Here is a 12,020-nt window from a genome sequence, read left to right on the forward strand (position 1 = left end):
AAGAACCAGTGGGGAACTTCAGAGGTAGCTTACCAGGCCTTTCCATCCAACCACTGGCCTCTGCCCACAAACCTGCCCACCCACTGCAACCTTGTTTACTCACAGCTCAGCTGTTTCCTGAGCAGTGTGTGTGCGGGGGGGGGGGGGGTCCTGCAGAGGGTTCAACTTCTGCCTCTGATCCCTCACTGCTCAGCTTATCTGTGGGAAACAACCGGGTAGAATGGAAGATGGGATGTGGCTGCCGATTCTTTCTGCTGAGCGGCTAATAGCAGAAAAGCCTATTCTCTTCTTCCACTGGCAGTTTCCTTACATTTTGCTAGGTAGGCAAGCCCATGCATAATCCACAGCTAGAAAACAAGAATAAGTTTGGCCCCAAAGAAAACATGAATCCTTCAAGGTGAATAAATTATGCAGATTATGTGAATTTGAATAATTCTGCATAATTTATCTGGCAATGTTTGCTATTGACCTAATTCTGAAGTTCTAACTGGAACAAGTGGCAATGGAGGCTGCCAAAGCCTTATCCCAACCACTCCTGCACCTTTCTCTGGCTGCTGAGATTGCAGCAGGCATTCGCCCAGTCCTAGCTAGCTGGAACGTGTTGGGTGGGATTGGACTGAGCCCATCCATCAAATCACTGTCAGGCAAGGGCTGTGCACTTGAGAAGCAAGAAGGCATCCAAGAAGAGACTAAGCACTAAAGTAAGATCCTGATGCAGGAGCTGGGGCACGGAGCCTAGTAAAGCTCCAAAGTCAAACTGTTTCCATAGATCACCCATACTAGCTGTACAGTCTGTCCTAGGCTCCATCAACTACCTAAAAAGTGTTTGCTAAATGACCTATGCTGAAATTTGCCTGCTTGTGGAAGGGCTAAAGTATGGAAGGAGGCATGGGCACACACATTAGCCCCATACCAAGTATTCCTTCCTGCCTGACTTCCAGTTAAACCCCTGTGACTTGATGAAGGTCTAAATAGAAACATAGAAAACAGAGCGAGTCAGAAGGGGCCTCCCGGGCCATCTAGTCTGACCTCCGGCACCAGCCGGCTCCGCTCACGACATGCCCACCATGTGGACGTCCAGCCTATCCTTGAACACCCACACCGATGGGGCCTCAACGACCTCTCGTGGAAGCCCATTCCACACCCTCGGGGTCCTGACTGTCAGGAAGTGCTTCCCGGCATCCAAACGAAACCTTGGCTCCCTGAGCTTTGCTCCGTTGGAGCGTGTGATTGTGTTTACTGCATTCCCATGACCAAAACCCTGACAAGGCAGGGTTCTTGACTGCTGAAACTCTGCAAGATCATTCAGTTTACAGCACTGTCTTCAGACCATTGTGCTCAATACATGAAGGTCCAACCAGAAGCCAAGTGATGCTGGGGGAGAGGCTTATGTATTTTCCCCCTTCCCCCTCCACAAGAAATAACAATGACAACAAAATTGTGTTTTTGCTGCATTCAGTTTGCAAAACATCCTTGGTTTCCCTTTTCTGTATGTTCTCTGTATTTTAATACATATCCACTTATTGGGAAATCAATTGGAAAACATTTCCATAAGCTGCAAATGTATTGGCTTGAGCTGCAAGAGCACTTGCACCATCACAAGCTTTGCCAGTTTTCCTAGTGGGTTGGTACAGGTTTCACTTGGATCAATGTTTTACAAATGAATTTAATTACTTGTGAAATAAATAAATTCCTTAGGATTAATTTAAGAGCAAACTTGAGATTGAACAACTTAATAGGACAGCAGAATGAATGGTTAATTCTCCCCCATTACAACAGAACCTAGGAAACTGCCACTTGGCCCAAGCCTAGTGTTGGTGATGCTGAGTGGGAGCAGCTCTCCCGGGTTTCAGGCAAGAGTTTTCCTATCCTCCTGGAGAAGCTGGGAATCTGCATGCAAAGCAGGGGCTCTACCACTGAGCACCACAGCATTTTCCCATAAGGTTGGCTGAAAAAAGCCAAAGGAAATGGGCAAGATCAATGCTGAAACTCTGAGGACAAAAATACCAAGCCATCACCAGCATATTATATTGCAATGTCCTTAACTGCTAGGAGCTAAGCCTTAGGACAGGCATTTCAACCTTTTGGAATGTGGTGTGACCAATGAAGAAGTATCGATGTCATCAAGTTATAAAATATATACAATGCAGAAAACTATAATATTTTTATTAAAATAATGAGAAATGAAAAATATAGATGGTTGCAACTGATCATACAAGATGAAATAAGTGGGAAAAGAAGTGTGGGAAGAAGAACTTACTGGCTGAAAAAGCTTACCTATATGATTTATGGCATCATTGCTCAGGGTGACCATATCTGAAGACTGTTTAGCTATGGTGATATCCAGTCTCTAGTAGGAGAGGACCAAGGGGCAGGGGGAGTGTAGAAAAGCCAGGGAGTCACAAATTGGTGGCTGGAGGAAAGGAAGTGAGGACAGGGACAGGGGGTCATGGCCTTTGAGAAATGTGGTCCCCTAGTTTAAAGTTCTCCTCTCCTGGCTTAGAGGCTCCCCCTTACCAACAAACAAGGGAGAACACTGCATCAATCATGCCAAGCTTATGAAATGAATTAGCTGTAGTTCTCTATGTCACTAGCTATACAGTGTTCAATGTGATATATGTCTCTGCATGAAATGTGTAATAGGGAAAGGGTTAGGGAAAAGGAAAGGTGAAGCCAGTTAGTCTTGTGTTCCAACAAACTTAAATTGGCATAATTAAAAGAATCTATATTTATGTTATGACCTCAAGGCAACAATCAACAGGAATTCTCATTTAAGCTGCACTTGGTCAGACAGTGCCTGTGCTGGGGCAGCCACTGATTCCTAATGGAAATGTGCACCAGCTCCTGCATAGGCAGATGCTGTGCTATCTATGGGGTGTAATGCAAATCTCATAGAGCTGTTCTGTTTTTGGATCTCTTCCTCTAAATAATTAAGTCTTCCACCTTGAAAGCTTAATTGTTCCCTTGCTTGTGCGTGACTTGCAGGTGGGGACACGCAGGGAAGGATCCAACCTAACAGGTCTCCTGAATGCATTAAATTAGTCAGATGGAAACTGAATGTGATCACAGGCATCCACTTACAGCAAGGAAATTTAACACAAGTTTTGTTTACATACGACCCAGTACGGGAAGCACCAAATTAGCAATCTAGGCTTCCAGAAATTCCCAGCCATACAGTTATTATGATATACTTATTATAGGCAAAGTACAGATTTAAAAGATATCTGACATAGAAACTAAAACTGGAGCTATTCTCTCCATTGATAACAAGATAAGACACTTGAAAATAATACCCATGCCTTCTCCACTAATGGAAAAAACTTGTTTTAATTAGACATCCACAAAATCCAACACAAAGTTGCAGAGCAGTAGCCACACTGTGTGTGTGGAAGTGTCTCAAGGGGCAAGAGAGAATGCTGTGGATCTGGCCTTAATCAAGCATTATCAGTGTTTAGAAATTAAGAAAATACATTTGCAAGCTTATGCACACTTACTAGGAAGTAAGTCCCATTAAAACTAATGGCACTTACTTCAAAGAAAACATGCAGAGGGCTATATCATAAGCGTGCTGAAGCCATCAGAAGTTTTGATAACACTGATCTATATCAGCTAAGGACTTAAAAAACAAACCAAAAACCCTCTAGAATAACTCTTTATAAGAACTGGACATCTTTCTTTCAGTGCGTCTTACAAGATCCCCCAAACCTAAGTGGCTCTGTTGATTAGAGGGATGTGCTTTAGTGGTATATAGTTCAAAAATTCAGGTCATGCTGAAGGTGTATTATATTGGCTGATGTAAAATGTCTGATAACTATGTAAAAAGTACAATGAGCAGTCTAGGCTCCTCTAGAAGCCTGGGCCCTCATCAACTGTACCTTTTCTCCTTCCTCTGCCATAGACACTCCCTGCTGTCTACTCAGCTACTCTCCACAGAATATTCAACAATGTTTGAAGGCAGAAAAAAGCATTCCAGAGGGGCATTCCAACTTGCTTTCCCATTCAGCATCAGAAGGGAACTTCTTTAAAAATAATGCCTTTCTTTTCTTCTGCTGTCACCCCAGCAAATTTCAGCAACAAAGGATTGTGCCCCAAGGAGGTCTGTGGAGGAGGCCCTGTGGCCACCACACTCCTGGCAATTTCCTGCCTTTGTTCTAGAACACAGAGACCCTTTCCTGGCAACTCATGTGATCAGCTCATGGTTAGGGTAAGGGTGGTATGATACTAGAATATATTCTTAAGAGGGATCTTAGTTGCATGACGAAAGTCACTTATAGTTATAAGTGAAAGTTACAGAAAACATTTGTGTCTGAAAGTGTTATCACAGCATAGCAGCCAGTTTAGTCCTGAATGGGAAAAAAAGCCTCCTGGAAGATATTTGATGATTCTTCCAAATAAGAAGAACAGCACTCTGTGATAATATTATTGCATTTCATAATCTAACCAGAACTTTCAGAAATTTGAGTGATGTGTACCAAATTCAGAGAAATGCTTACAGTGCATTATTATTGTTTTTTACTATTTTCTCCAAATATATGCATGTTTGGTGAAAGGAAAAGGTGGTGACAACAGGGACAACCAGACATGCATGCTATATAGCAAAAAGGGCAAGAAACCTTTTGGGGTGATGTGGTTACCTTTTCTGCAGGGTCACTTCTATGGAAAGCCTGCCTAGAAGGAGCTCTTAATGGAGAAATGTGGAGCACTCCTATGGTCCCTGTATCATATTGTCCCTGAGGCCAATAGATGTAGTTACTCTCCTCTTTCCAAGAGCAACAGATCTGCCTGAGAACCCCAGCCCCACACCTCTACAGTGGCTCCATCTTTGTCCTTGGGCCTAGGGCAGGGGTCAGCAACCCACAGCTCCAGAGCCACATGTGGCTCTTCCATCCCTCTGCTGCATCTCCCTGTCACTCAAAATATGTGTCACAACCACCAATGTGCGACACCTGCCGGCACGCAATTTATTGAGCTTTTCGAACCTTGGTAGGCCAACCATGGATAAATCCAAGAAAAGAAAAGTTTCAGAAAAAAACAGAACATTTAAGGCAGATTCATTTGCTTTTACTGCTGACAAGACTGGTTTACCAGTATGCTTAATATGTGGTGAGAAATTGGCAAACAACAAAAAGTTGAGTGTTGCAAGACATTTCCAGGATAAACACACAGCCTTTGCTGAAAAATATCCGGATGGAGATGAGAGAGAAAAAGCCATTTTGGAACTGATGTGGAAGGTTGATCTGAGCAAAAATCATTTCAAGAAGTGGATTAAGTCTGCAAATTCAACTACATATGCTAGTTTTGTGGCCGCTCAGGAAATAGTCAGGCATGGGAAGCCATTCACAGATGGAGATTATATAAAAGAATCATTCATTGATTTCATAAATGCAACACACTATAGTTTTTTTATACATAGCATAAAGGTGAAAAACGATATATGCAGTGTTATCTTCATTTTAGATGTCAAAAGGGTTTTGTAGCTCCCGGTGTTTTCTTTTCTGTGGGAAATGGGTCCAAATGGCTCTTCAAGTGTTTAAGGTTGCTGACCCCTGGCCTAGGGGAAAACAGGTATGTGGGCCATGGCAGGAAGGGAGAGAGCATGGCTCCAATGGACCCAGTTGCCTCTCAACCTTCCATCCCCAGGAAACACGTAGATACACTCAAGAGCACATCTAAATGTTTCCCTCCCATTGACAGGAATGCAAGAGGTTGTTTTTAACTCATGGATGGAGGAAAAAAAATAAAGCAAGCTTTATCTTCCACCACATTTCCACCCTAGGATGGACTGCAACCTCCACTCGTGCAGCATACCTATTGAACAATATCCATCAACTCTCCTCTGTTTTGGCTCTGGGTTGGAACAAATTTACCCCTACAAAATTCTGCGGGAGTTACCAGAGGAAGCAGAGGAAAGATCAGTAATAGCAGAAGATGTATCATGCCAGCCAGCTTCCCCTTCCCTAACCTGGTGTTGGCCAGATGTCTTGGACAGCAACTCCCATATTTCCCAAACCATGGAAAATTATGGGAGTTGCATTCCAACAAATTTGGAAGGCACTAGATTAGGGTAGACTGCCCTAAAAAGAATTACTTCCACCTAGTAGTGAATTTTGCATGGTATCTTTAAGAATATTGATTTTGGAGCAGAGGTTACATGAAAGCTATCTGTGCTGGCCATAGGTACGTTTTTGAAATACATGCCACTGCAATGCCTTAATGGGCCCATCAGAATATCACTCAAAAACTAAAAGTGAAATCTTTCCAGATCCCCCTATCTCTTCTTCAGGGGTATAATGATTTTTAAAATTGATGATGATGAGGATGAAGATGATGATGATTGCATTTCTGACAAATGCAACTGTCATTGCATGGGAGGCTAGCCCATCAAGAAGACTTACTGCAAAATATGTTTCCATCTGGGCCTCCCCTGTGCTTTAGGCACCTGACTCCTCATTTCAATTAAATGTCTGTATTTGATTGCCTTTCTATCTGTCTTTCTCATAACATGGATCTGAAAATTAGTATTTTAGGAAAGGAATAAAAGGCCACGAGCCACCACATAACATGGGCTGCTTCATACTTCATTATTGCCACCGTTCCCCTGGAGCTATGCTGCTGTTTCCCCCAGCAGATACAAAAAAGACAGACACACAGACACACAGACAGACTTTCATATATATTCTGCCTTTTGAGTATGATTGGTCACCGTTGGGGTCCTCACTGGGAGAGGTAGTGGTGGCCCTTCTGCTGTTTCCATGCACTGAACTTTGCAGCTAAGAAACTAATGCCTAGATTTTTTTTCCTTCTCCTTCCTGATCCCCTTTCCTTTTGTCTCATATTTTTAGATTGTAAGCCTGCAGGTGAGAATCTCTTACATCTTTGTAAACTACTTTGGAAGCTGTTATGGCTTGAAAATGCTATAAATAAATAAAATAGGGCTCAGTGTGACTAACAACAATAAAATAGAAGGTAATGTTTGAAAATAAAACATAAAAGTAAACATATTTTAAACCATATAAATAAAAACGAAATGGACAGAACCCACCAAATTCTTTTAAAAGTTAAAGGTATGTTTCAATCAAAATTTCTTTCTCTGTTGGCAGAAGGGTAACAAAGCTGGCCTGGAATCTCTTGGCAGAGTTCCAGAGCCTGGGAGCACCTGCAGAGAAGGTCTTCTCTCATGTTCCTTAGAAATTAACCTCCTGTGATAGTGTGACAGACAGAAGAGTCTCTCCCAAGCATTTGAAAACTAGGAGAGACTCACATGGAAGAATGCAGTTTTTCAAATAGCCTGCCCCAAAATCATGTATGTCATAAACTAACACTCTGAATTGTGCCCAGGAATGGACTACTAGCCAGTGAAGAAACGAAGCTGCCACCTGCTCCCCATAACCAGCCTGAGTCCATAGTCTAGTTCAGAATTTTGGACTAGCTTAAGTTTCAAAGGTGTGGCCATGTTGGGCATCCATCAGCATGGGCCACCATCTGATATCCCTAGGAGTAGGCGCAGGTGGCTTTAACTGTGCAAACACATTCATGGCCACAGCTGAAACCTGAACATCCACTTTTCAGAGCTGAACCAAAACTGAATCTTCAAGGGAAGAATAACCGCATCCAATGCAGTCCGAATCCCTATTCTTTGAACTGCTGACCAGGAGCACCTCTGCCTTGTCTGGATTAAGCTTCAGTTTGTTCATCCTCAGCAAGACCAAATTAAACATTGATTTAGAATTTGAATAGCTTTCATGGATTTTAAAGCAAAGGAGAGATAAGTCCTATTCAGCTATTTGATTTTTTCAGGATTCCCAATTACAGTGAAAGTTCTACTTGTGTTCAAATGAAGGAGAGCAGAACTCCTGTTCAGACTTGCCTTTCAAGGTGGTTCAGCGTGCTGATGGCACCAAGCCCCCAAATTTCTGTTGCCCTTTCCCAATGGCCACGGTACCAAAAACGAGACTCCCAGCAGATCATTCTTAAACCACCCTTCCAAAAAGATCTGGAGCCACTGTATAACAATGACACCCTGTTCCAATTCAGATAGCTGCCTCAGAAGGTTACCATGACCAATGGTATCAAAGCTACCAAGATGACCAGCAGAACTGACAAGCACACATTCCCCTGTCTAGTACAGAGCATTCATCAAGGTGACCAAAGTAGTGGCTTGCCTGACACCAAACTGAAATTGATCAAAACAGTTTATCTTACTCAGGAAACCCTAGAACTGAGTCAGCACGCTGTGCTATAGCAACTTCCACAAGACTGGAATGTTACAGACTAGCTGAAAATGATTCAATATGGTAGAGTTCTGGGAGGGGTGTCTTCTAAAAGCCCCCTTTTCTTTCAGGCATGAAGGGATAGCACCCAGTTATAAGGATTCATACACCACAACCCTTACCTATTCAGCTAATTGTCCATGGTCATTTTTATATACCGGGAAAGTTAAGCGTCAAGCAAACATGTCCACATCCTTGAGCTGTGCAAATACAGAACTCTCCATTATAATTGGATAAATGGGTCAGTCAATGTTAGGTCAACTGGATCTGCACCAACCATGTACCCCTATCAGCACAGATATAAAAGATGTTGCATGCAAATTGGTCACAACAGGCTTATAGGGTGATCTAAGTTTCCTGCTCATAGACCAGAATGCAACATGTTGGACCATGCAAAAATGCTCCATTGGACAACTTTGTACAGATACAGTGGTGGCAGAAAAATAACTTCACCACCACTTTTTAATGTTAATATTTTCTATTGTTTTAAACTGTTGTACAATGCTTTAATGGTTCTTTAGCAGATAAGGCCAGATCCTGAAGATGAAACTCAAATACTTTGACCACCTAACGAGAAGGAAGGACTCCCTGGAGAAGAGTCTAATGCTGGGAACAATAGATGGCAAAAGAAGAAGGGGATGGCAGAGAATGAGGTGGCTAGATGGAGTCACTGAAGCAGTTGGTGTGAGCTTGAGTGAACTCTGGGGGATGGTGGAGGACAGGAAGGCCTGGAGGAATGTTGTCCTTGGGGTCGCGATGGGTCGGACACGACTTTGCGACTAACAACAACAACAAAAGCAGATAACAGCAGTATATAAATCTTAATCATCATCTTTACCATCTACACTCAAAGATGTACGACAGGGAGTCCATATTTGACCAAACATGTCCTCCTTTTTGTTTAGGGGGTCCCGTTTGTCATTCATATTGTCCTTTCCTGTGGAAAAAGTCAATGCTGCAATGGAAAACTAACTACCATATAGAGTGAAGTGGTTCCCAGACATTATCAGAAAGTAAGCAAGGAGAAGTGGGACAGTCCTTCAGAATGTATGAAATCTCAGCAGTAATTTTCTGTGCTTCAAAAGAGAACCATGACCAGAGTGAAAACTTGGCACTTAAAAAAGAATTGGTCAGTGGGAATCATTATTCTCTGGAAACAGACACACCAGGGTTGTTTAAAGAAACATCCACTGCTAAATCAAATGTGCAGGATGAAGTCTCAGCCACAATTACGGATCTCCCTCTCTCCCTCCCATTCCCTCTTTCACACACAAATGCACACCGTTATTATATAAAGCAGCCTTCCCCAAACGTGAACTCTCCAGATGTGGTGGGCTACAACTCTCAGTGTGCCGTTGCCTGCTAGCCAGCCAGCCAGCCAGCCAGCCAGCCAGCCAGGGGGTGCTAAAAGCATGTAGTCTGACACACCATATGGGCAAAAAGTTGTGGATGGCTGATATACAGGAAATTTGGGCTCACTAAGAGTACAGTGGTACCTTGGCTCACAAACTTAATCCGTTCCAGGACTCTGGTAATGACCCAAATTGGTCATGAGCCAAGTTAAATTTCCCCATAAGGTTCAATGCAAATAAGGTTTATCTGTTCTGTAACTATTTTTTAATCAGAAAAATGTGAAGTGACAAAGAACAACAAAGATTGTGGCCATCTCCCCACCCCGCCCCCCAGCACGGCCACAATGGTGCCCGTCATCCCTGCACACACCTGTCATCCAGGCACGCTGAGGGAAGAGACGGGCGCGATCGCGGGCACTCTGGCGGGGGAGTGCATCTCTATGTGTTTTACACTGGATGAGGCCATTGGTCCAGGAAGCCCAGCTTTCCCCAGCCTAGTCCCCTTCAGGTGACTTGGATCACATATCCCATCAGACCCAACCAGTATGGGCAGTAGTTGAGGATGAGGGGAGTTGTAGTGCAAAGTCACCTGGAGAACACCAAGCTGGAGAAGGCCCAATATGGTCTGATGCAGCTGATAGTGATTCTCCAAGATCTTAGGCAGGGATATTTTGACCTATTTGGCTAGAGAAGACAGGAGTTAACCACATACAAACACATGCTCTGCCTCTGGGTTTCCATTCCCCTCACTTTCTATTTGTCCATTCAACATAGTAGTGCTTGATAGCTCAGGTCCTGCCCCCACTCCAGACACACAACATGCACCCTTTTGAATCGGGGATCATTTTCATCTGAAACGTGCTCACCACTGAATTATGGCCCCTCCCCAAATCCTGAGGATTGTTTCCCACAACTACCAGATTCCACCCTTCCTTCCTCCTCCTGTAAAGAATGTCCTTTATACCAGAATATCACTGCTCTGAGAATAGTAACAGATGCCTCATTGAGCGGGAAGAATACATTTCATTCATTGTAAGAGAGCTGCATGTATCAAACATTGCAGATCTGCAGAATCCCTAGTTTGGGGGAGTTTCACCTGGCAACCCTTAAGGAGGAACCATACTTATTTGCATAGCTGCTTTTCTTCCCTGAGCAATTCTCAGGACTGTAATACAAACAGAGCAGAGCAGAAGACCAGCAGCAGACATATACTAAGGGCCCTTCCAGACAGACATCTCCTAGAGCTGCCTATCAAAGGCCACTCTGTAACTGTTCCATCATTCACTCCTTAGCAGCTTCTTGAGGGTAAGAGACAGGGAAGCAGAAAATGAGGTGGGAAAACACAGCAAGACATTGTCTTGAGCATTTGTGGTAAAATGTCATGAACAGGACAGGGAGACTGGATGAAAAAAGCTCATCTGGAAGCTCCCTACCTCCTAGTGCCAGGTAACAGATGCTGGAGAATTTGAAGAACTGTGTTTTCTGTAACCAGTGTAAAAACTTGTGGTCCTTCACATATTTAGGACTACAACTCCCATCAGTCATCCCAAATTACCTGGGATGATAGACAGTGCAGTCCAAAACACCTGGAGGGCACCTGCTTGCCTATGCCTCAGTGAGATAAGCTTTAAAGAAGTCTGATCCAGTGATTCAGCTCAAGAGCAAGCAACGTCTAAAGAAAAGGCTGAATAACCGCTTCTGCCTGCAAGTGGGCAGGGCGGGGGATGGAAGGGGAGAAATATGCGGAGAGGATGTCCCAGACTCACAGATCTTGGCCAGGCTGGCCACGAGAATCCAGAGGGCGATGATGTACGGGTCCTGGACATGATGCCATTTGAAAGTGACGACCTGAAAACTCGGGCTGCCGCCGCCGTGCCCTTCCGACGAGCTCTCTTGCGTTCCTGCCGCGGCGGGCAGCAGCAGAAGCGTCCAAAGCAGCCCCCAAGGGTGCGCCAACCTCATCGCCGCCAAACCCGTTGGTGCAGAGACTTTCAGAAGTTGGGCTCCGAAGGACTGGGAGCCAGAGTCGCCCGCTGGTTGATGCGAGAGTCCTCCTGAGCGAGACCGCTTAAGGCTCGGGATGTCCAACAAAATTCAGAGGTGCCCGTCTGCCCATCCCAGGCTGGCGGAGTCGGAGGCTCTGAACTTAGACGTCGCGGGATCGCACATGTCTGCCCCGCTGCGCTCGGCCGGCAGGGGTCGGCCACTCCACGGCCACTGCGGCTTTATGCGTTTGTCCCCTCCTCCTCCCCCTCGTCCTGGCAGCGGCCCGGAGGCGGAGTTCCTGCCGCCATCCCGGAGAGCCATCCCGTCCAAGATGCCCACCCCGTCCCAGATCCCCAGTCGGGCAAGCCGGAGCCGGTCGCCGCGGAGCTTGCGACACTGAGGGGCCAGGCCG

General features: G+C 44.7%; 1 protein-coding gene across 1 annotated transcript in view; it reads right to left on the reverse strand.

Annotated features, from left to right (window-relative positions):
* The window catches only part of SLC9A3 (solute carrier family 9 member A3), a 56,509-nt gene extending 44,925 nt beyond the window's left edge, over positions 1-11,584 (reverse strand). The window contains exon 1 of the mRNA XM_044419068.1: positions 11,389-11,584. Coding sequence (XP_044275003.1) covers positions 11,389-11,584 — 196 coding nt within the window. The remainder of the gene's footprint in view (positions 1-11,388) is intronic.
* Positions 11,585-12,020: the final 436 nt, after the last annotated feature.

This window comes from Varanus komodoensis, unplaced genomic scaffold (assembly GCF_004798865.1).
Source record: "Varanus komodoensis strain SLA01 unplaced genomic scaffold, ASM479886v1 scaffold10, whole genome shotgun sequence".
NCBI classification, from domain to species: Eukaryota; Metazoa; Chordata; class Lepidosauria; order Squamata; family Varanidae; genus Varanus; species Varanus komodoensis.